The sequence below is a fragment of the Macrobrachium rosenbergii genome, chromosome 56, assembly GCF_040412425.1.
Source record: "Macrobrachium rosenbergii isolate ZJJX-2024 chromosome 56, ASM4041242v1, whole genome shotgun sequence".
Taxonomy (NCBI): domain Eukaryota; kingdom Metazoa; phylum Arthropoda; class Malacostraca; order Decapoda; family Palaemonidae; genus Macrobrachium; species Macrobrachium rosenbergii.
This window is the reverse complement of record NC_089796.1, coordinates 59,853,863-59,878,902: the sequence shown is the minus strand read 5'-3', so window position 1 is coordinate 59,878,902 and position 25,040 is coordinate 59,853,863. Positions and strand designations below refer to the sequence as shown.

The window sequence follows — 25,040 nt, the reverse complement described above, 5'->3', positions numbered from 1 at the left end:
TCAAGTGTTTACTATGAATAATGTAAAAGGAGATTTATTTACAACGATTAAGGCTTTTTATAATGGAAGTGAAGGCTTTGCTAGATTGGTCTGTCATACACTTGGGTCTGAGAAATAGGTGTTTTATGTCACCATAATCAATTATTATCTTTATGGGAGGATTAACGTAATAAGTCAGTGAAAGGACCTTGGAAGTGGGTGCAAAGTTGTGAGATAAGAAAATGGGTCATGAATGGAGTGTGGAATAGCTGATGTTTCTAACTGATATAAAGATGACTGTGAATAGCAGAGGGAAACTTCAGACACCAGTGGATGAATTTGAAAGTCTTTGTAGAAGAGGAAAACCTAAAGTGAAGGTAAGCAAGAATAAAGATATGGATCAATGGAAACCAGGTAGATAAACCAGTGAATGTTAATATCGCTGCTGGAAGAATGGAGGCAAATGATTTTTATGGGAATATGTGGGTAAATGTAAATTAAGATTGCCACATCAGAGATGACCCGTGTCAAAGAAAGGTAACATGGTTGATACTAAAACTTTGAACCAAATAGGGGTGTCTATAGAGGCCTCAGTTGGAATGTCTGTAGATGTTACTGTATTGAGGCAGGTCTTTCCGGAAGTGAAAAGTGGAAATTTAAATATGAATGAAAGAAAAAAGGCTGAGGCTGCTTACATGAACTATTTATTTAGTATGCGATGTAAGAAAGGCTAAAAAAGAGAAGAATAAGCTATGACATATCATATCTCATAGCTTATGAGATAAGAAAAACCTTATTTTAATATCCAAGAAGTAAGTGCATGAATGTAAGACAGATGAATGGTGAAGTGTCTCTCTAAGGTTATTTGACATGCTGATAATAAGCCTCATGTGTATGTGTATGACGCAACTAGTGCCATGGAAAGTTTTCTGCAAAGGAGTTCATCCTCAGTTTAATAGCCCAAAGCACGAAAGTAGCGGCAGTGGACACTGTTTTATTCTTCCCTGATTTCTGGAGCCATCCCCTGTTAGTTGAATCATCACTTGCACTCCAAAGTGTCACTCATCAAAGAAAATCAAGAATTTGTACCCACCTATACTCACACGTACAGATACTCCTATAAACAAACTTTAGATCTGATCAAAAGAAATAGCTGCGTGTGAAGGGTTTGCAACTTGCAGTTTTCAAAAACTTGTTAGAGGTCCTACAAATTTTCTTCCCTTCCTCCACTTTCTGTAATTCAGAACAAAGCCTGTCACCAGGGCTCTTGGTTATTCGAATGCAACCTAAGCTTTGATGAGAGTTACTATGGGACACTTTTGTAAGGTGCATATATTAACTAACAAGAAGAAAGAGCTCGTGCCCATAAAGGGCAAAGGGAAACTGCGAAGCTTGTGTGTGTGTGTGTGTGTGTGTGTGTGTGTGTGTGTGTGTGTGTGTGTGTGTGTGTGTGTGTGTGCGCGCGCGTGCGTGCATGCGGGGGAGGAGGGGTTATAGCTGGCTTTTACATATAAATGTAGCCAAACTCATGGCAACTTTATTGCTCTCCACCCATGCATTTACCCATAGCCTTAAAAATAAGGGTATGAGCTGGTGATATGGTTAAAGAGAAAGTTCAAGTTGCTGAACAACTTCCAAGACCACATACACAAACTAACTAGTTCTTTTTCCCAATTGACAAATGTTAAAATACTCGTATACAAGAGGTACAAAAAGAAGTTTGGGTGATGAAGGGTGCAATTTTTTACTTCACCAAGTAAAGCTTTATACTCATCAACTTACAACCATGAAGGACACGCGTGCATAAATACATAATTTACATAAATAGGTCTTTAAGGGTAGGTGAATCTTGTCATAGTGAGTAAGTTTATGGATGCTAAAAGCTGAATTATACATCAGGAAAGGAGCATGATATATATATATATATATATATATATATATATATATATATATATATATATATATATATATATATATATATATATATAACAAAAAGAAGTAACAGTTCATGTGCAGCTACACTGTTCAATAATTTACAATGCAATCAAGGGGTTACGTAGATAAGCATCGGTTGAACACGGGGACAGGATGGATGGATAATATTTCTGGTCAAAGCCAAGGCACAAGGACCCAGATGGCCATTCAGTGTCAAAATGCTGTGTCTTAGAGCAAATCATGTTCCTGTATATTACTTTGAGGACGTCGTTTAGAATCAATAAAAAGCACGTTTCTTTACAATGATGATATAAATTGACTCTAATGTAAATGAAATAACTCCTGTGCTCATTGGCCTGAAAAACTTCCTCAGAATACATGAAAAATATACCTTAGTTTTACCAGACCACTGAGCTGATTAACAGCTCTCCTAGGGCTGGCCCGAAGGATTAGACTTATTTACGTGGCTAAGAACCAACTGGATATTTAGCAACGGGACCTACAGCTTATTGTGGAATCCGAACCACATTGTAGCGAGAAATTAACTTCTATCACCAGAAATAAATTCCTCTAACTCTTCATCAGCCAGCCGGAGACTCGAACTCTTGCCTAGAGAGTGCTAGTCCACAGCTCTACCAACTCTCCCAACGAAGAGCTTTCAGAATATATGAAACTTTACATAGTGTATATATACTAAAGAACTAAACTTAATTGGCTCATGTCTTTACTGAATTTGTGTAACTTACAGCAGAAAAAGAGTTAGATAGACACCCCGGGATTATGTATGTAATCAACGGATAGGTTTGCTGAAAGCAAATGGGTGTTACAGAATAATACACACATAAACAAAGCCACTCCAACATCTTCTAAAAACATAACAGACACCTCACACCTCTCGAACTGTCGACCTACCCGCCCAGTTCTCCTCGCTGCTGGGAGAAAGGGAGCTGGGGATTTGGTAACATGTACACATTCGCTACCTGGGTCTAAGCGATGTCAGGCAGGGCAGCCGATCGAGGCTACGGCCTACCCCACCGCCAAATCAAAGTCCTTCAAAAGAAGGCATCGTGCTTACCCCATATAAAAATGGGAAAAAAGCACGTTAAAAACGAAGAAAAGTGACTGAAAGGATGGATCAGAAAGTTTTGAGACGGTTCAGTCAAACAGAAAGAATGGAGGGCGATAGACTGATGAAAAGAGTATACAATTCAGGAGATGTTTAGAGGAGCGAGGAAGGCCTAAAAAGGGATGGACAGGTAGAATGAGGTAATGGAAAGGAGGGGCTCAGCATCCAGGAGGAAAGAGAGCAAGTGCAAGATAGTGGCGAATTATAAGCAGTGTTAGGCTGTTTCGGGACGCTGTTAGTGAATCTTCTGTGTAGGGGTATGAAGATGCTGTTGCTATGGAGGTTTTCTACACAGAGGGTTCTTCTGCGAGCCAGAAATTAATGTACGTATTGTGGGAGTGGCTTTTTTTTTAAGCTTTTCTCAGAAAATATCCCCTGTTACGGGAAATGGCTTAATTTTCAGTAAGATGAACATGCACACATTATAATATGAATATATATATATATATATATATATATATATATATATATATATATATATATATATATATAATATACTGTATATATATATATATACATATACATATATATATATATATATATATATATATATATATATATATATATATATATATATATATATATATATATATATAATATATGTATACACTGCACATGTAAACAGAAGATGTATGCCAGCAGGTGTTTGTATTTATACTAAATGAATTAAACTTCAACGAGTTAAAAATGCAGTTCTTTACAGGACTCTACAAAGATTTGCACTCCAAAGCCCTCCATGTCCAACAACACGAACGAGACGACGAATGTGCCCATTCATAATGAAAAATGGATTCTCCTGTTGCCCAGTTTAGATGAAATGCAATGAATTTTCCGCAGAACTCATGATACGTTGGCAATGGGCTATATTACAGAGAACAAGCATTACCGCTGTCACCACATCTTCAGTAAATTACGGTGAACCCCAATAAAACATGCGGAATAAATCTCTCTTAATGAGATGACATACGTTTATTACCTGTGAATCAGCTGTGAATTCATAGCTCACTATCCTGAGATCGGCAGGGTCGACAAGAAAGACAACCGAGTCAATTCGTACTTTGCAGGAATTCTCCACGACTCCTGTCAAAAACGTACCTCATCATCCCGTACGTTACAGATTGCGAGAGCTTTATTTTTGTTTTATGAACATCTTTGTTCAGACCGATGAAGTCTGTGATGTTTGAAACACTGGTATTACAATGTTGCTGGTGTACGAGAAAGCGATACAAATGTTGAGGACTTAGTATATTAGGCTCAAATGAATTCATTTCTTCGCAAAGAAATGTAATTGAAATTTAGTAGAGCTTACCGGGTATGGTAAAAGGGGAGGCAGTCATAAAATAGGAAAGTTATAGGCATTTTAAAAATTAAAATCACAGAAGAATCAGGCCACAACGGTTTAGAAAAGTTACAATTTTACATAAATATTATTCTATGCCTCGTGTCGAAATCTAAACCTTGATTTCTTGACTGTCAGTTGCTTTTTTTAAAAAATCGTGTAAATTTTAACTAGCTATGGTATGAAAGTTGGGCAACATAATTAATTGGAAAGGAAAGGTTTATCAGTCAGAATATAAACTAATGTACTTAATCTGAATTCTATCAGTAATGAGATTAGTGGAATGTGCTCAATTAAATCACAATAGCAAAGACCACAGATTCACGTCAAGAGAGGACACGAATTCTCTTCAATAAAATCTTTCAATAAAGCCAGATGGAAATAAGAATAATATAAATAAGAATAATATATTATCATAAAAACGGAAGACAAGGATGGGGTCATGTCAGGCGAAAAGACATGACTGTATCAGTCATTTAAGAAAACGTTTTCTGTACAGCCATGTTAAGGAGGAAGTACGCAGCATTTGTTAGGAAGGAGACAAAATTTTAAACTTCTTGCAACAGGAAGTACTTTATGTTAATCTACACCATCAATGTTCATAAAGATGAACTAATAAATCACTAGGAAAGAAATTCACACTCAAAGGCCTTCCAAGACCGGATACGAACATATTTTAATACTGCTGTATCCAGACACAAAAACCATATATTAATACATATATTAAAAGAACTATTAGCGTTAGTACAACTCATAAATAAGACCAAAACGAGAATAGGTAAAACAAGTTGATAACTAAGAGGTTTTTCTGCAGAAAGCGGAGGAAAAACATCTGGTTAGACCCCTCACTTTCTGTACAAAATTCTCAGACTAAGCCATCCCTTGTGACCGTCGTTTGCGCAACACTATGTATTTATCTTCATCTATAAATGCGAAGATCGAAATCAAAATATTTCTAGTGAAAAAATACAAAACCATCTACAGTGAATAAGAGCAGCAGCTCCCCACCATTTCTAGTCTGGCAGAACTGGATAAGATATTCACAAATAACAAAGCCCAGCCATTGGCGACTTCTGTCGCCAAAGGATTGATCGCATCACATTCATTTAAGCTTTAAACTAATTCTCCTGTCATTGTCAAGGCTGAAGACATAGTCTTCTTCTTCTCCTCTCTGTTGGACTTCGCATAGTCGACGCCACAGCAGCAGTGTTGGACAATTGTCACTTAGCCCTTTGTTTTCAAAGTAAAGATCGAATAAATACTGATTATTTACCAAGATACCTGTACGGCTACTACTTTTACGTATGCATATGTATTTCTGTGTGAGCACTCTCAAGTGTCCACATATCGAATTTACGCAAAAATAAAAGCTTTAGTGCTAAAAATGACTTTGACGAGACAGTAAAATAACGATCTTTCATTCCTTGTGTGCATATGCCATTTAATTGTCAAAATAGATGTCATACCTAAATTAAGATGGCACGTGGCTCTATTTAAAGTGACTTCTGCAAGCACAGGTTAATGGTCTAAATTAAAAAATTATCCTTTATGAAACGGCGAACAAGCAGTATCTGTTTTGTACACAAGCAGCATCTTAGACCTTTTAATTTGAATAATTCATCACAAGTCGATTGAAAACATCTGACGGAAACTGGCGGATAATTATTTTGGATCTGTTAAGGTATGACACCCGAGCTAAGTTAGAAAAAAAAAAAACAGAAAGAAATCCTCACTAAAACTGAAGTTGCATAACTCCACAGCAGAGGAGATTCTACTTGATTTATCTTCTACTGATATACTATTGTTTTCGTAATTATTCATTCCTGAATTAGCACAAGTCTAAACAGGAAACAACAATGTAAAGGGGTTATTGTGGCAATTTTTTCTAGCTTTTTAATTCCTTCTCGGTAAATTATACTCATCGTATATTTATTTTACTTCATCCTGAAGTAGAAACATACATAGGCACAAATATACACATAAACGGTACATCAGTCCCAAACAAGTATATATTACATAAACGGGAAACTTACAACAAATAGTAAGTCTCAAATACAATGAACTGACTACCAAGAGTAATACTCCTAACCACTCATAAGACACAACCTTGAAAGTGCATAAACTAGTCCAACAAGCTTTCAAAGAAGTTCCCGAAATACTTAATATAAGTGTATAAAAATAACTCAAATCAAATAAAAAAAAATCACAAGCACGTGGTTCCGAAGCAAACGTCAAATTTAGAGATAAACCTAACGGTGGCAAACAAGGGAAAAGATAAAACTCCCTTTAAATAAACCCCCCAACGATTCACAATAAGAAATGAGACAGTGGAATTTCTTGGGGGAAGGGGGGGGGGGAAGGTGGAGATGAGACTTCTTCTCGAGGGTCGAGAAGAAGAAGAAGAAGAAGAAGAAGCTGGCGGTGGCACCGTGGCACCTCCCTCTAGCCGGTTCATATGCAGGGTGCCAGACGGTGTCTCTCCGTTTACCTATCGTCGCCATCCTCCTACTGCCCTCCCCACCCCACTGTCTGAATCATACACGAGGGCGGTGTGTGTGTGTGTGTGTGTGTGTACGTGAGTGTTTGCTTTTTTTATTTTACACACGTTCAGTCCCTTTCCTTTCTCTCGGTACCTTCGACTAAATGCTCTTTCTCTTGTCACATTCGAATGCTTCTGCAGTGTTCCTAAACTAATATATATATATATATATATATATATATATATATATATATATATATATATATATATATATATATATATATATATGTGTGTGTGTGTGTGTGTGTGTATGTATACACACACATCTTGACAGCTGAAGTTCAATTCTCTCAGGTGATTGACAGCTGCAGCATTAAGTGGTTGCCACTTTCGTCACTGCACCTCTCACATATTAAATATAAAAAAGAATTTGTGCGTTATTAAACGTAGCAAGAATTACTTCGTGAAAAACACGTTTTCTTACAATTTCTGTATTAAATTGATATCGATTATTTGTATCAAATGCAGCATGTCAACGAAACTGATTTTCTGTGATAAAGAGATAATAAACAAAGTTAATGGCCTTTGAAATATAAAACAAATTATTAACACAAGTCTTTTTTGTCCTTTCAGAACAAAGATACCGAAACGAGATCCTGGTCGATAATGAACCAGTATTATTCGAAATTCTAGACACCTGTAATAAGGTAAGTCGAAGTACAAGTATATCATTTCAGAGAACAATGCAAAGCATATATACTCCTCAGAATGCTAACTAAAAGCTAACTACATATCATTATTCGAGGAAGGCTCTCGACGTGGTATGAAACCTTAACACTACCGAAATAAATGAATCACTACCGTCTCAGTTTCATTCATTTTGTAGTTGCCATCGTCACCTGCATGTTGTAACAGCCTTGCAAAAAGCCCCGTTAACTGCTATCTCGCTTGTACTTTTGCTTTGTGGTATAAAGTATTCCCTCCGTAACATTTCTTTCATAACCAATAAACAATTTTTTAAAATTCCTCTCCTTTTCCTTATTTTCAAGACATGCAATTCAAAATTCCATTTATCAACCACTTATCTCCCATTCTCTCTATAAGCATCTATCACCATAACACTTGGTGATCCCTTTTTTTATTTATGGAAACCCTCTACCCAAATATCTGCAGTCTTCATCTCTTCCCTTTATACATAGTTTTCCATTTATGATTACACCATAATCCCCCTCTTTTTGCACGAATACCAGTCAAGCAAGAGTGAATAAAAGCCCTGGAAAGCTACTATTGTATTTGCCACAACAGGATGAGTTTTTGACAAATCCAGTTAAAATCCTGCTGCCCTCCTTGCTGCTTAGTCTATGGCTTATCTTCGCTCTAATTCTACATCATGCATATGTTATTCATCCACCTGCTGTTCATCATTCATGCCTGGCCTTTCGGGTCTAAACATCCTTGTATTTCAATTGTGTTGTTTGATAAGAAACTCTGTCGGCAGTTAACTATAAAACATTGTTCTCATGCCATGGATTATGCCATAGCCCACACCATAAATTTCCACGGTCTTAGATTGATTTCCTTTTTTTCAATGGTGCACTGAAGCGCAGTTATTGTGCTTACTTGTGATACAGCCTTCACTTATGTATTAAATATTTTACTGAAAATCTCGTATAAGTAAGTATCTCTATCTATCTATCTATATATCTATACACAAAAATACATTTATACTGTTTTCTTGTATTCTGTGGAAACTTGTTCTGCATGTTTATCGCCTTCTTGGTTGCTTTATAGGCGTCTGTAAACACTATGAATAATAATAATAATAATAATAATAATAATAATAATATATTGTTCACCCCGTCTGTATAATGATGCATCCTTTTAAAACTTCTTAATTAAACTCTCTGGTTCTCCTCAAGATTTAAAAGTCCTTCATCAACATTCAAGTATTCTCATTACCTTCTTGACCCATTTATTTCTATTTACCTTGCTACCCTCTGTTTTGCCTTGCACTGCAAACTTCTCTTCAAGCTCAAGTGTAAGCAGCCATTTTTTACTCCCACTCCATCTCTTCGCCTTCACCCAAAAATCTATAAATTGACAAGCTCTTTCTAACACCTGTCACCAGACAAACATTTTGCTTAAACACTTTACAGCCTCCCTATCCTAACACGCTGTGCAGCACATGGAAGCATGCAGATTATTATATAGATATGCCTCGTACATTTAGCAGAATGGGTGTGTATGAGTGTTTGTAGGCTTACATTCGTACATTTGATGTTGCAAAAGCTTTGCAGTGAATATTGGGGAGCCACGACGAAATGTTATTTTAACATTGTTGTTTGCCGCTCTCACAGCTGTTATTGTGAAGAAAAAAAATGGTCAGAAATGGAAGACATCTGAAGGGACACTAGGGTCTAACTGTCATAAACAGAGAGAAAACTATGAAATAATGTGATTTCGTACATTTTCATACCTTTCTTCCGTCTTTCTTCGTAGTTACTTCAACAAGATTTACACAACACACAAAACTTCTTAATTATCAAAAGAATTTTCCATTTTGTTTTTCATACTTCAGTAGGACTTACAGGATGACAAAGAAAAGTATGATAGATGTCAAAATGAACTTTCGATCTTGTTATTACTGTTGCTGACAGCGATGCTGTTATGTGGAAAAGCTAGTAACCTAATTCCACCAATTAATAATGAATGTTTCATACATTATTGGCTATTTTGGACACTGCGCGATTACACTAATTTATATCACCTGAGGAGTCAGGCCCTGGTTCTCTTTAACGCTAAATCAGACACCAAGTATTAATGTCAGGTTTTCTCAGCACAGATAAGAAAAGGGGGAGTGAGTGTTAAAAAGTATCTGTTACTTTTCTAAATATATAAACAGACATAATTTTTTTGGCTGAAACATTTTTCGGTATAGCCAGGGATGTCAATCAACAGTAAGAAACTGGATGGCTGAAAATAAAAATATCGGGAAAATTTATAAACACAATATCATGATCATAAGTCGACTTGAACGAAGGTGGCAGATGATTATTGGGGTATTAAATAGATTGATGCAATTTATCATCAGCGATTTCGAAGAACATCGCTTCATCATAAAACGTAAAAAAAAGGAAAAAAAAATGAAAATGACAAATGAAGGCGAACAAATGTCCCTCTGGCCTGATGTATGCGACTTCTACTAGCCACGCAATCCCTACCACTTGTGCTGAGGGCAGCAACTTTTTTCGCCAGAATCGTGACTGACATGGGATATCACGAACGTCAGCGGTGACATCCTTTAGGCCCCAGGGGCTATTGTTGTAACCACAGGGCGCCGTTAACTGCCCCCTTTAATTAACCACAAATGTGCGATCATGTACCTTGGGATATCTGGCACTGAAATAAAGGAGCAGTTCTGAATCACGCTAATCACAATTGGCTGCCGAATACCAAAGAAAATTAGACTATCGTTGTTTCTGTTGTTGCTGCTAATACTGCCATTACTACAACAATTAATATTACTAATAGTGCTGCTACTTCTACTGCTGCTGCTAACAATAATTATAATATAATAATAATAAACCTGAAAATACCTAAGAGTTCCAAAATTCTTTAGCATATTAGATGGAAAATAAGTATAAGCACAAATATGCCCGTGACCTCAAATTAAGCGGGTATTCAAAACGTTCTCGGCTTAACCTAGAAAGAGCAGTAACTAAAACTTCTTTGGTGTAATTACATTTCTACAACCAACTAAATGAGGACAACCTTGAACTCGACTGTCTGAATTTATTACACATAGAGTGAATCCCTTTGAAAGTTAACAGGTACAAGCAAAATCTCAAAGCGAACATAAATCAAGGTTTTACTATGATTAGGTATCTGCAAAAGATGGCATGACACCCAAGGAAATCCAAGAGGACATAGTCAATGCATCTGGTGAGGAGTCCCCTTCCTATTTCACCATTAATAAGTGGGCTGCCGAATTCTAGAGACAGGACACAAAACGACCCTTGGACGATATCCAAAAACATCAACCAATGGCAAACAAGTTTCCCCCATTCATCCTACGGGTTTAAATTACATGTAAGCCGGTTTAACAAATAACCAAGGTCATGGTTATCAATAATGACCCAGTGCACACTATTTTGATTGACATCTTGAAGATGAGCAAACTGTCTGCCAGACAGTGCCCACAAATGGCACCAGGACATGTTACGCCATGGAAACTTCTAGAATAGTTACTTGTTCCGAGGATGATCAGTCAATTTCTAGATTGGTGACCCAAGATTAGACATGGGTTGCCACCTCAACCAGAGCCGAAGATTCAGAGGAAGTAACGGGAACACCATGGTTCTCCATCAACCAAAAATTCAAACAATCGGTGTCTGTCGAAATAGCGATGGCTTCTGTATTTAGGGAGGGGGCAAAAGCATTAGTAGAAGTAAAGTGCAGTACTGGTGTTCAAATACTTAAAGCAAAAGAGAAGGGACAAGGTTAAAAAGGGTATTGTAATTTTAATAACAAGTCCTAAACGTAGTCGACAAAATATTACATTGTCTAATACTCGGACGAAGAATTTTACTGGCGAAATAAATAAAAATTAAAATCAGCACAAGCAATGTTCGCTCTAAATTTTGTAACTTTCGGAAATACGTAATTACTGAATAGAAAATGAGATGTGGATTTTTATAAGATTCCTGCGGCTAAAAGTGCACATATATAATGTTCTACTTCTCCGGACCTTGATTGCACCAAAAGTGATACTTAGAACTAATGTACATTTTTAAATCATGTAACACTGATGATGTCTGTGTTCCTTCACAAACAAATGATTCCCTTAATAACTGCAGAGAGTCCATTTCAAATTCACAAAACTATTGAGAGACAACTCTCCTCTACCATAAATCTTATGTAAGTAGCAATGACATTCACCTCTTCGTATCTTGGGGTGCACGCAATTATACCATGCTTAAAAACTGACATATAGCACCTAGTGACTTCTGCTGCTTCTTCAGCTCAATGAGCCACTAAGAGAAGTAACCAATTGTAATTATGTTTAAAGGCAGCTGATTGGTTAAACACACTTACTTTAATCAATGGACATATTCATGAAATAGTGACCGGTTAGTTATAAAGTACATCCAGTTTTTAAAAAAGTGAAATGACCACCTCACATCCTACATAGTCGTGGTCTCAAACAGGTCTGATAATTCTTGTTTGTGACGCTGTGAGGTGAATTATGAAGGCATATAATGTATGCATACATAATTATATCTTGCCTATTTTGTTTCGCTTTTCTTTCATTTCAATATAGGTGAAGAGAGAGAGAGAGAGAGAGAGAGAGAGAGAGAGAGAGAGAGAGAGAGAGAGAGAGAGAGAGAGATTCCGCAAAAGGGGGTAAATAAATTAGAGGTGGGAGAGACATTAAAAAAGTGGCTTTAGGAATGTCAGGAACGAATACTTAACCAATATCGTCATTTGTAGGGCTCAGAATTTTACAGTGACAGCATACGACGATGCAGGAAATGAGAGAGAGAGAGAGAGAGAGAGAGAGAGAGAGAGAGAGAGAGAGAGAGAGAGAGAGAGAGAGAGAGGATTTTATCGCATTACCAAGCCACAGAAGCAATGCAGTAAAAATACTATGAGAAACACCATCAATCAGCACAGGATCACTTTTAAAGCAAAAGAAGGACTCAAAACTATTATTTATGAGCCCCACCGATGGGTAGTAATTAGGAATTTCGGCCAATCTCTCCGCTTCTCTACCAAACCGTCGGTCGAGTCACTGCGTTTTACGGAAACGTGATTGCTTTTCAAAACAAACGGGACAACAAAATAAGCCCTTAAGATATGTGAGAAAATACGATTAACATTTATGAAACAAAAGAATTAGCACTCAGGCATGCATCCATTCAAGTAAATATGAGTATAAACGACATGTTCAAGTTTAAAATTAACTCATCTTGTGGAGGTTTTGTAATGAGGCGTATCACAGATAGGCTAAAAATACTGTAAAGATGGGGAAACATCTATGAGTCTCTCTCTCTCTCTCTCTCTCTCTCTCTCTCTCTCTCTCTCTCACACACACACACACACACAGGAACGGAAAACTATCGGAACCTAGTACGAATTAAACCTCGGATAATTTTCCAGAGACCAATAGAAAGTATTTTGTCTCTTGAAATACTTTAAAATAACAAAAAAGAAAGGTTCCCGTCGATACTTTGTGCTCTGAGGCGCCACTAAAAATTGGTAGTCTACTTACAACAAAATAAAAATTGTAAGCCAAAACAAACTATTTCCTAAAAGGGGGAGGAAACTTAACCGCTGTAAGTATCATCATGCCAAAGAAGTAGAGTATACGTGCATGAGAAAAAGAAGCTCAGGGCTCTCCCTTATCAACTTGTTCATCATCACAGAAATAATGCATAAAACACTTGATGGCCACACCTTTCTTCCGCTTCCTTAATATTGCAGGCTTCTAGCCAAGTATTCGGTGCAAATGCATCATGTAAAATGAACATATCCATTCTATGTCCATTTCCTATTTGTCTGGGAGCACCGAGCAAGTAACACCGAACAAACAAACAATAGTTTCCAACACTCTTCTTTGTCTCGCTTTGTCTTCCTTTGCTCCAACGTCGCGAAAGTCACGATAAGAGGCATATAAAGTTTTTTCATCTAACTGCAGTATATTTAGTAAATGCAAAGATCAGGGTCAAGGTACTACCAATAAGAAATTACATCAAGGTATATAATTGGATCGGAAAGTAGACAAGTTCTATTTAAAATCTTGCGTGCACTACCATAAAGGCTGGAGAGAGAGAGAGAGAGAGAGAGAGAGAGAGAGAGAGAGAGAGAGAGAGAGAGAGAGAGAGAGAGAGACTAAATGGTTCATTACCATCTTAGAAGCAAATGAGTTCCCTTTGATATGAGATGGAATTAGACCAAATGACATCGAATGTCAGGAAATGATGCAAATGATTCGAGTCAATTAAAAACGATATGAATCAATTTGTTTATACTTGTGGGTTAGGAGAATATAAACACTCCTGAGAGGGAGTTCTGTAAAATAATTGTGGTACTTATCTAGTTTACACGCTGAGAGGGGTTTCCTGTTGTTAGGAGTAACAATAGAGATATTTAAAAACACAAGCGTCCCTTGTACAACAACACAACAGCAAGAATGATAATAATGATAACAACAGAAACTATATCTCTGGTTTAAACTGTTACTGCTGTTACACTATCAGAGCTATGAATTAATATCAATATAATCATTACTTTTCCCTCCTCTTCCACTGTTACCATTGTTACAGTTCTTATTACTGTTTATTATTATTATACATTTTTATTCAACTTAGTCTGCTTGTCTGGGTCAAATCTTGTAATTCAATTTTCGACCTGTTCCCTTTGTCCGATGGACTTGAAATTTTGATTGGTTATTCAATCCTGGTAATAATACAACCTTACATGATTAGTAGGTCAGCAGTGACCTCTAGTGACCCTACAGCAACCTCTCCCAGTATCTCAGGATTTATACGAAGTGAATAACTCTTCGGATTTTTCATACCTTCTTTGACACGGTAAAATAAGTTAATAACTCTAAGGATTTTTCAAACCTTCTTTGGCTCAACAAGATGATATATAAAATTTCTGTATAAAATACAGAAATAAAAAAAAAATTTTACACGCTTTTATTAAAGTGCGCTAAAAAGTAAAAACTAATTTTTTGAGACACGCCAGGATTTTCTTACAAAAACAAAAGCGTGGGCGACAAACATGGAAGGAAGGGCTACAAGAAAAAAAATGTATTTCTTGTACCATTTCCTTCCATGTTTGGAGTCCACGCTTTTATTTTTTAGACATGATTATTTGTAAGAAATCCTGGTGTGTCTCAAAAAATAATTTTGTACTTTTTAGTGCATCTTAATAAAAGCGAGTTTAAAAAAATTTTATAGTTTTTATTTTCTTACACTTGCTCATATTTCTGGGTCTTTTACTTAATTTTTTTATTATTATTATTGTAAATTTACTTCCAGTTTTTGTTCTCGCCATCACAAGGAACAATGAACGCTGCACCACGAATTAAATATATTTCCCGTGTTCGTCTATTTCTTTGCCCACCAGTCCATTACTCTAGAATTTACCAAGCGATTTGAATATAAAATCATAACATCTTTCAGAAGAATTTGATAGCCGACGCTTGTATAAACTTTAGAAGAGTTATTTCTGTACATAATCACTAACATGTAGCCTTTCTTTTTTTAATGGCGGTAAATGTCCACAGCTGATATCGTTGTAACCTATGGTGGGTGCTGAGCAGCGGGAGCAGACAATCACGGTAAGCCTCACGGGCATTAACTGCGGATATTTATCGCCGGGTTCAAAAATCTAGGCTATGCGGTCAACACTTTACCGTAGTGTCAAAGGTACCAAGTAAAATTTTGGTAATATAGGGCACATTGCAAAACAGTATATTATTTTTTCAAACCATTAGCTGGACTTACTTATTTAATAAATCGCAAAGAGATTTGGCCGAAATACAAAGGGTCTTACAAAAGAGTACGTGCGGTTAGTTAAATTTACCTTGCCTAAATTTTCTGGTAAAGACTGTTTTCATTTACGAACAAAGAATACCTTTGTGGAGTATGCAACACTGCTACATAAAACTAAAAAACTATTATAAACTTTACAAACACAGAGACAAAGACTGTAGCATCCACTATCAAAATATAATCTTGAGATCTGTCAGAACAGAATATAAATCTAAGATGGCAGTAGAATGGGTTAGGCAAAACTGAGGTGACGGGCAAGAGCAGCGAAGCGAAATACACTGCGAGTTCCTGATCCAGCTTTGTAAGATATAACTGATGGAGTAACAACTTAAAAAAAAAAAACCCTACAACAACACTGAAATTAAAATTCCTTGCAGTCTTAATGCCGTTTTCCGGATGTCGTTTGCTATTCCGTCAGAGACGCCTTTGATGCATGGTGTTCTCTTAGCACACACACACACACATATATATATATATATGTATACATATATTTAGATGTGTATATATATATATATATATATATATATATATATATATATATATATATATATATATACATATATACATACACACAAATATGAAGTAATACCACATATATTCAATATCTGAGTAAAAGTGATGGCAGGGATTTTAATGTCTAGATGAGTATATATATTTTCCATAGGTTAAAATGATCACAGTTACAGAATGACGAATATTCTTGAGAATAGCTAATGAAAGCTAAGGATCGTCAACGTCTGTGAATTTGATGGACGGGAATAGTTCTCCAAATAACCGAAAACACGATTCTGGTATTTGTTTTTGGACCAAACTGGCAAATGGTTCTGGACCAAATTGGCATCATCTGTCTTTGGGTCAGGCTCGTCTTCCATTCCACCACTACAAACAGATGACGGTAGATTGGTTACTGGCCCTGGGGAAAAGGCTAAACTGCTTTATCGAGCTTTTGGAGCTAAGCATTAAAAAGGTTTCTAGCGTGTTGTCTCCCAAGATTCATAGATTCTATAGAGTTTTAGGTCTACGCTGAGTCTTTGCAGATGAGCGCAAGCTTAGTAACACAGTGCCTGTTCCAAAGAATGGCATATCCGCAGACGGCAGTAACTACACACCAATTTCTATTCTCCCTGTGCTCTCCAAAGTTGCAGAAAAACTTATTTTTAAGTCACTATAGAAGTATGTGGAATCCAAAGGACTGTTAGCTGATAGTTAATATGCATATAGGAAGCAGTTAAGTACCTGCGATGTTCTTTTAGATTTGACATGACATTTGCAAGAGAACCTTGATAAGGGTCTTGAGTGTTGAGTATTATTCAAACAGATTTTAGTGCTGCTTTCAATTTAGTAAATCACAAGGCACTTATTTTTAAACTTAAGAATCTTGGAGTGGATGGATAAGTTTTATGTTTACTTAAGATTTCCTTAGGCTACAGGTAGGCAACAGTGAGTTGCTGTTGACGTGGTCTTTAGCGAACTAGGACCATTGTGTCTGTGGTTTCCCAGGGTAGTATTCTTAGTCCACTGTTATATTTAGTGTATACATGTGATATGGTTGTCGGCCTGGAAAACAAGATTGTTCAGCATGCTGATGATGCAACACTTGTGGGTGTAGTAAAGTTTCCACTTAAGAGAAATGAAGCTGCCCTTAGTCTCAGTCATGACATGGACCGGATCAGTGAATGGTGTAGTCGGTGGGACATAAGGCTGAACTCGAGCAAAACCAAAACACTATTGATTAGCAGATCTCGTGCAGATTTCCCACCCCATCCTCCCATTCAGGTTGATGGAACTTTGCTGAATGAGAAACATCTAATGAAAGTGTCAGCAAATGCCGCACGAAAGTTAGGTATTGTTCGTAAGACCTCATATATGCATAACAGTGATAAAATCAATGCAACCTGTTTTACATCATTTGTCCTTCCTTTACTAGAATACTGTTCTCCGGTATAGATGTCTGCTTCTGCCAGAGATTATCACGTTTAGATAGAATTGTTTGTGGTGGTAGGTTTCTGTTTCCTAATAGTAGCAGTTATGACTTGGACTATCGATGGATGGTCTTTTATTTGTCAATTTTTCATAAGTTGTATTTTAACAGAGATCTTTCACATTCACAATTGATCCCTGATCCTATTTTTCTGCCGAGAGCAACCAGATTTGCTGAACAGCAGCACCAATACGCAGTAAATGTGCCTTGTTGTCCAACTTCTCAGTTCCAGAGGTCGTTTGTTCCTCACACCGTTGGACTGAGGAACCGCCTCCCTGAGGATGTCGTGCAATTGGAACTTGAAAAGTTCAAGCAAAGAAGCAATGCATTACTACCCTAATACAATTCTACTTGTCTTTCAATAATTTACTTACATTTTTATCTATTTATTTATTTAACAGTTTTTAAATTTATTTTTCCTTTTTTTGTAAATAATCTCTTCTTTCTGTATTTCCCATTCCCTTCTGTTACTTCTTTCTAATTAAAACCATATTCTTTGGAAGCTTGGATTTCATGTCAGTGGCCCCTGGGGTGGGCTTGTTCCATATGAATAGGGTTCATCCTCTGAATAATAATAATAATAATAATAATAATAATAATAATAATAATAATAATAATAATAATCTTAGGAGTATGATTTAAAATTAATCCATATGTAAATTTGGGAGAATTGGTGTTAGAGGGTTTAATATGCGCTTTAATAAATACAGAATAAACATCAAAACTTCTGTAATGAGAGTTGGGATTGATTGTAATCCTGTTAACATTTTCCCTCAAACCTATTAAATAATCAAATGGGAGCCTAACAGGTATTTGTAATAGCCAACAAGACATATTACCTTCATTTGAGTCTTAAGTTTTGTAGTGATACGCGTATCCAAAGAGTTTTGTATAGTGATCGCGTATCCAGAACATGAAGAAATCAAGAAGTTAATAGGTTATTGCGGCTATACATATACAGTGATTTTTGACCTCTGAGACGTCAAGAGAGGTATAATTAGCCATGGGGTACGAACTTACCAATCAGCCATCATGCTGGAAGTGGGATGATATCGATTCTAAGCACAACACCAGATTTCAAGAGGCATGTGTACTGCAGGGTCGACATCAACTTATACCCCTCTTGATGGGTCAATGGTCAAAAGTCACCACACATCGAAGCACTTACAAACTATAATTCCCCTTGGGTGTAAGTTATTCCCGAGGTATAGTGAATTGGATATTAAACAATATTTGTGGCTATATATATTACACACACACACACACACACACACACACACACATATATATATATATATATATATATATATATATATATATATATATATATATATATATAAATTTTTCACTTATTCATAAACATCATTTAACACTGAATTCATTATCCTTGGGAAAACATACCCAAAGTAATCGTACACGCACACACAAGCAATATATAATATATATATATATATATATATATATATATATATATATATATATATATATATATATATATATATATATATATGTATATATATATATATATGTATATATGTGTGTGTGTGTGTGTTTATATATATATATATATGTATATATGTGTGATTGTGATTGTGTGTGTGTGTGTGTACGATTTACTTTGGGTATGTTTTCCCAAGGGATAATGAATTCAGTGTTAAATGATGTTTATGAATAAGTGGAAAAATTCATATATACTGTATATACGTATATATATATATATATATATATATATATATATATATATATATATATATATATATACATATACACATATGTAAATATATTGGGATAGGGAAACGAAAATGAGCTTATTCAGTGATGTTGAAGTCATTATATCATCTACCTGTTTTAGTTCATTTTTGTAGCCATAAATCATTGAGGAAGATTTAAGATTTGTATTTTTGGAAAAGTATGCTTAAAGATGTGTATAATTACTGCAGGGTTTATGGTGTTTGACAATATCGTTCAAATAAATATAGCTAAAGATTGCAGAGATAATTCTGAAGCCTTCGAAAGAGTGGTTAACTTTGTGGACCTAATGTTTACTTGTCATGATAATGGTCAAGGATGCATCGGAGCAATTCCTCTTATAAAGATTAATTCCTGTGATATGGCTCATGTTTTATTAATTATTTCCCTAAGAGTGATCATAAGTAAAAAATAATGGAAGGTAGAGGCACTTTAAATAATATATATGAATTAATGGAAAAGGTTATGAGCTTCTCACTGTTCCGACATTATTCATTAACCCATATCACCCCTGGTCTATACATGCATATATATATATATATATATATATATATATATATATATATATATATATATATATATATACATATACACATATATATAACATACACACACACACACACACACACACACATATATATATATATATATATATATATATATATATATATATATATATATATATATATATATATATATATATATATTGTATATACAGTACATCTGAACGCCATACAAGCAAACCAGAAAAACCTCAATTTATAAGAAAGAAAATTCGTTGGAAATTTACATTTGTAAGAGAATGCGTTCTTAAAGATAAATTCAATAGCTGTTTAACGAAAGGTTACCGGTATAAAAGCAAGTTTAATATATGAATGCCAACTTCGGCCATGAGAGGAGAGAGAGAGAGAGAGAGAGAGAGAGAGAGAGAGAGAGAGAGAGAGAGAGAGAGAGATTACAACTATCTTATCTAAAATTTGTAGCAACCACACGTTGGGAATTTGACAACATATTCACTACTTTTCATTTACATTTTATCTAAAATCTGTCTAATTGCATTAACAATGATAAAAGAAGAAAAAGTACTGCGACAGGCAATCTCTACCGCCTGTAGTCATATAATGAAATTCGTAAACATTGTTTACAATGAGGCGACATTATGGGTGGAGATAAAATACACACTTCTCGAAAGGAGACTCTCAGGCTTCACTAAATTGAAGCTCATTTAGAAAGTCAGATTTCCCCAAGTAAATTCTCTCTATGATCGTCTCAGCCTTCGCGGATATTTCTGAAGACAGAAGCCAATTTCTTAGACAGTTGCCAGCATCTGCGCTGACACACACACAGAACAAAATCTTCTAACAACGAAAGAACCTAATAAAAAAAGGAACATAAAAATTCAAGGATAAAAGAAAGGGAAATATGCTCCCAATTTTTTTCGTTCTTTTTTGCCCACGAGGAGGAGGAGGAGGAGGAGGAGGAGGAGGAGGAGGAAGAATGGCTGTAAAACATGGCAGACACCTGACTTCATTATGATCTCTTTTGTAATGTTAGCTCTCCTCTGTTTTTGTGCGAGCTCTGCTCACTTTTATTAAGGGCGGTGATGCACGTTTGCGTACGAAAATATCTGTTGGTCTATCTCTGCGTATATATATATGAGAGAGAGAGAGAGAGAGAGAGAGAGAGAGAGAGAGAGAGAGAGAGAGAGAGAGAGGTTAAATATACCTTAGTTTAACCAGACCACTGAGCTGATTAACAGCTCTCCTAGCGCTGGCCCGAAGGGGTAGACTTACTTTACGTGGCTAAGAACCAACTGGTTACCGGAGACTCGAACTCGGGCCTAGCAGAGTGCTAGCCGAGAACTCTACCGACTCGTCCAACGAGGAATTAGAGAGAGAGAGAGAGAGAGAGAGAGAGAGAGAGAGAGAGAGAGATTAGAAAAACTATGGCTTGGTACTACAGTAAACTACAATTTTGTGTTTGTGTGTGTTTATATATATAAATATATATATATATATATATATATATATATATATATATATATATATATATATATATATATATATATATATATATATATATATATATATATAGAATATTGCAAAAGAGGCCGTCTACTATCATGTGGATATTACCAGAATGAAGAAAGTGCGAGCATCCACTTCATACACTTGATTACTATCCAGTAACTGAAATTTTCATTTTAAGATTTGTTTTTCCAGACGTCATAAGAGTGGAGTGAAGCCCTTCTGAATGGCTAATTTGCCCATTCAAAATCTCCCAAATTCACTGGGATCATGGAAGCCCGTCCATTCTAATTAAAGACTTGAGTGGCTTTAAGGGCAAAACGTCCTTCCTGGTGTGTCTCAAGGCAAGACTGGCGTGTTCCCTTAGCCAACGAGGGTGGATGGGTTCATATGTTTACAGTCTGTGTTTGTGTCTGTCTAACTGGCCGCAAGATATCATACACAAACAAATTAAATAACGATGATTCCATATCTCTATGAGGGGTAGGCCCCTTGGTGTCGGAGAGACAGAGGGTTAGGGGAGGGGGAGGGATGCTTTAGATTGTGAGGTTGGGTGATCTAAGATATTTGTTTTATTTATGCGTTACGAAGTACAAATTTGATGATTGGTTTCTAATTTACCTATTGTTATTATAATCTTTTTTTTTTTTTACTTATGATACTGTTTTTATTTAATCTATGCCATAAGTTCATTTTAATACCTGAGGCACTGTTAGCCAACCGCATTGTTACAGGTGCAATATATCTTACGAATGACAAGTTTCACCAGTCGTCTCAAACTATTAGGCCAATATAAGACGATTTCCGGAGCAAACAAGTACTAACATTTCTCTAGGACATGAAAGTAAGTTGAGGTCATTATCCTCTCTCGTTACTTTAAGTCAGCTTTTATACCATCAACGTCACCTGCAATAAAATTTCTTGTTCTGTTTACGCTAGAGTGGGGATAAAATTGTTTGGTAAATATTAGGTTAAAAGGGACATTTTTGAGCTGAAAAGTAGCGCGCGAATTAGTCTCATTCAGAATAATAAAAACACGCTACCACTCTCACTACTACACAAACCAACAAATTTATATTTGTCAATAATTCTAACCTCTGTAGATGAGAAATCGAGCCAAGTAAAGATGAACTCTGCTCGTTTCCAATACAAGAGAGGCCACGCACCTACATATCTAAATCCCCTTAAGAAAAAATCATGGACTAGGAACATAAGTCACAGTAAAGTTTCATGAGTTTTATGGACTCGTTGCCAATCCGCCTCTAAGGGCGGTATGGCAGAGAAAAGGTCTCCTGCAGCTGGAATGCTCACACGACCAATTTACTTATAAAAAAACCTGCTGTCGTCAGATCTTTAACAACCCCCGTAACCACAAGGAACGCAGGTGCTCCTTGTATGCCACACACGTGAAACACGCACCCGAATGATTAGCAACTATGTAATGGTCTCAAGGAACAGTAGCAATTCTCTGAAAAACAAAAATACAAATATACAAAAAGAAAAGCCGGAATTTTCGGTGGAATTAAGTAAAACTGAGACATTTACGCTAAACCTCAACGTAAAAAGAACGATATTTTTCAGACAAAAAAAAAAATACACGACGCGCGCCAATATGTATATAAGTATTAACATCAGTATTAAACTACAACCAGATGTGTTACAGGGGATATTCGGTTGGCTTGGCCCCTCAAAACATTAGCGCCCATTTAGCCCTGTGCTCGTGTCTCTCGTGGCCCTGTCGAGTGTTATGGCTAAACCCCCAGGGTTTATCAAAGTGTTTTGATCAGTCAACTTTAACACAGTCATCAGTATTAAAATCCCATGTTATCGGGGTCCCCAGATCAGGCGACGTATTTTCACTCTGCAGCCGAATGTTACAAGTAAATATTAAACTAATTAGTTCTAGCTCCACTAATTTAGGTCAAGTAACAATAGTCAATACTCTCCCTGATTTATAAATGTGCTATAAATCTAGATGAATATCGGTCAGAATATCACCTAATATCAAACTCATAATACATTACGAATAAGTTAAACCCAAAGGGAATCATAATATGTGCATCTTCCCGGCCACGATCGAACCCGGACCTTTGGTTTAGATACACTGATGGCCGGTCGACCTCACCATATGAGAAGCAATCGACAGGACTATATGCTATGTGCATTCCTGTCGAATTCTGGTTCTTTGTTTCCAATCGATATAAATCTATCGCCGCCATGATAACTGCCTGGGAAGTCTGTAAAACTGGTTAAATGTGAAGCAAGTATGAAAAGGAAGTTGTGCCACGGACGTGAAAATGCTGTTCGCAGAAGTATAAATCCAATAAATCGACTTTCCAAGGTGGACACGAATCGACCCATAGGGTCCTATATTTTGAGTAAATCACAATAAGAAATATGGAAGTAAACCAATAAGAAATATAAAAGCATAAAAGGGCGATGAAAGCTTTTAGATATAACATGCTAAATTCTTTTAGTTATTTTCTAAATAAAAAAAAACACGCAAAGAGACAATAATCTGAAAATTATTCCTACGGATTTATTTCACGCTACACCCTAAAAGCATGATGCGACCTAATTTATAAAATATAACTGTTTTTATGAAAAGTAAATTCTGTCTTAACCCAATTTGATGAACCATCCCATTTCCATAAAAAAGACTTGAGTTCTGGATACCAGTGACTTTCAGTTTGTGGAAAGGACTGGACGCTTATGCTGTATAACTTTAGCATTCTTTGCCTTATTTCGTTTTCCTTGATTCTGTCGCTTCTTTCGGGGTAAAGCCCCACTATCTTTCTTGACCCTTGACCCTTCATGAGCTTATTTGGGATTGGGCTATTCAAGAGCACTGAGCTGCGATCACATCACTCTATGAATTAACAAAAAAAAAATTTATAACAGTGTATACCACGAATATAGCCAGAGTCAATAAAAGATAGGGGGAACAGATCAGGAAAGAAAAGAAACGAAACGAATATTCTGGTAGATTTTCTCCGGAGGTAATATCATGCAGTCCAAAGCCTTTGATGCAGCCGGTCTCGTCACCACATCTCAGTATTTCACAATATTACGATAATAAAGCAGGAAGACTGACATCAAAGTTACTGAACGTTCTGTTTGAGTCACAACGTTTTACTGTGATGGATAATGTAAATGCCAAAGATTACAGAAGAAACTGCCAATGCAAGAAAATCCTTTAAAAATTTATGTCGCTCGAGAATGGTTATAAGAACTAAATTAAAGCGGCAGTATATAATGTAATCCTAAAATACATTAATAAAAATACTTCCAAAGCGGCGGTACGGCGCATGCACAGTCAGACCATAACAACTAGCTTACTCTATCATCCTTTTCAGATAACCATGGAATTTTTATAATGCACAGTGGTCCTTCGTCTTTCTTAAATCATAGTAACGGCATTCATTTCTCTCCTTTCCTCGGGAGTAATATTTCTGATAAACGCACCAATTTGTCACTCCCTTTAGTGGCGGCATAAAAATACCGAACAAGGTACATGAAATCAATTTTGAATAATTTTTCAAGTACGCAACGCTCAAGGAAGTAAACATGATGGATGATACAAAAACACACAGCCTGAATGGCGCACTGCCCTGCTTATCTAAAAACGGAGACGTCCCCCGAACCCACACAAATGCGTCGCGAGGTACAAATTTCTACAAACTTCCGGTGTTTGTTTATTTGCGGCATGTGAGCGTACACGAGGTTGTGTGTGTGTGTTTGTGTGTTTCTTAGTCCTTGTTGTTGTCCTTATCAACGTGACGTTCCTGTTTACTTATTATTTTTGTTTTTGTTCAGATTTCTTCCCCTCTCTAGAAATATATACAGCTCCTTCCTCTCACG

At 36.3% G+C, this 25,040-nt stretch overlaps 2 protein-coding genes across 3 annotated transcripts in view; one reads left to right on the top strand and one right to left on the bottom strand.

Moving 5' to 3' along the window:
* The window catches only part of LOC136836675 (ankyrin-3-like), a 264,679-nt gene that overhangs the window by 196,796 nt on the left and 42,843 nt on the right, over nucleotides 1-25,040 (bottom strand). The gene's annotated exons all lie outside the window — the stretch shown is intronic.
* LOC136836679 (ras-related and estrogen-regulated growth inhibitor) overlaps nucleotides 1-25,040 on the top strand; it is a 137,912-nt gene that overhangs the window by 83,983 nt on the left and 28,889 nt on the right. For both annotated transcript variants that reach the window (XM_067101153.1, XM_067101155.1), the window contains one exon: nucleotides 7,492-7,565. In XM_067101153.1, the coding sequence (XP_066957254.1) occupies nucleotides 7,492-7,565 (74 nt within the window). The remainder of the gene's footprint in view (nucleotides 1-7,491; nucleotides 7,566-25,040) is intronic.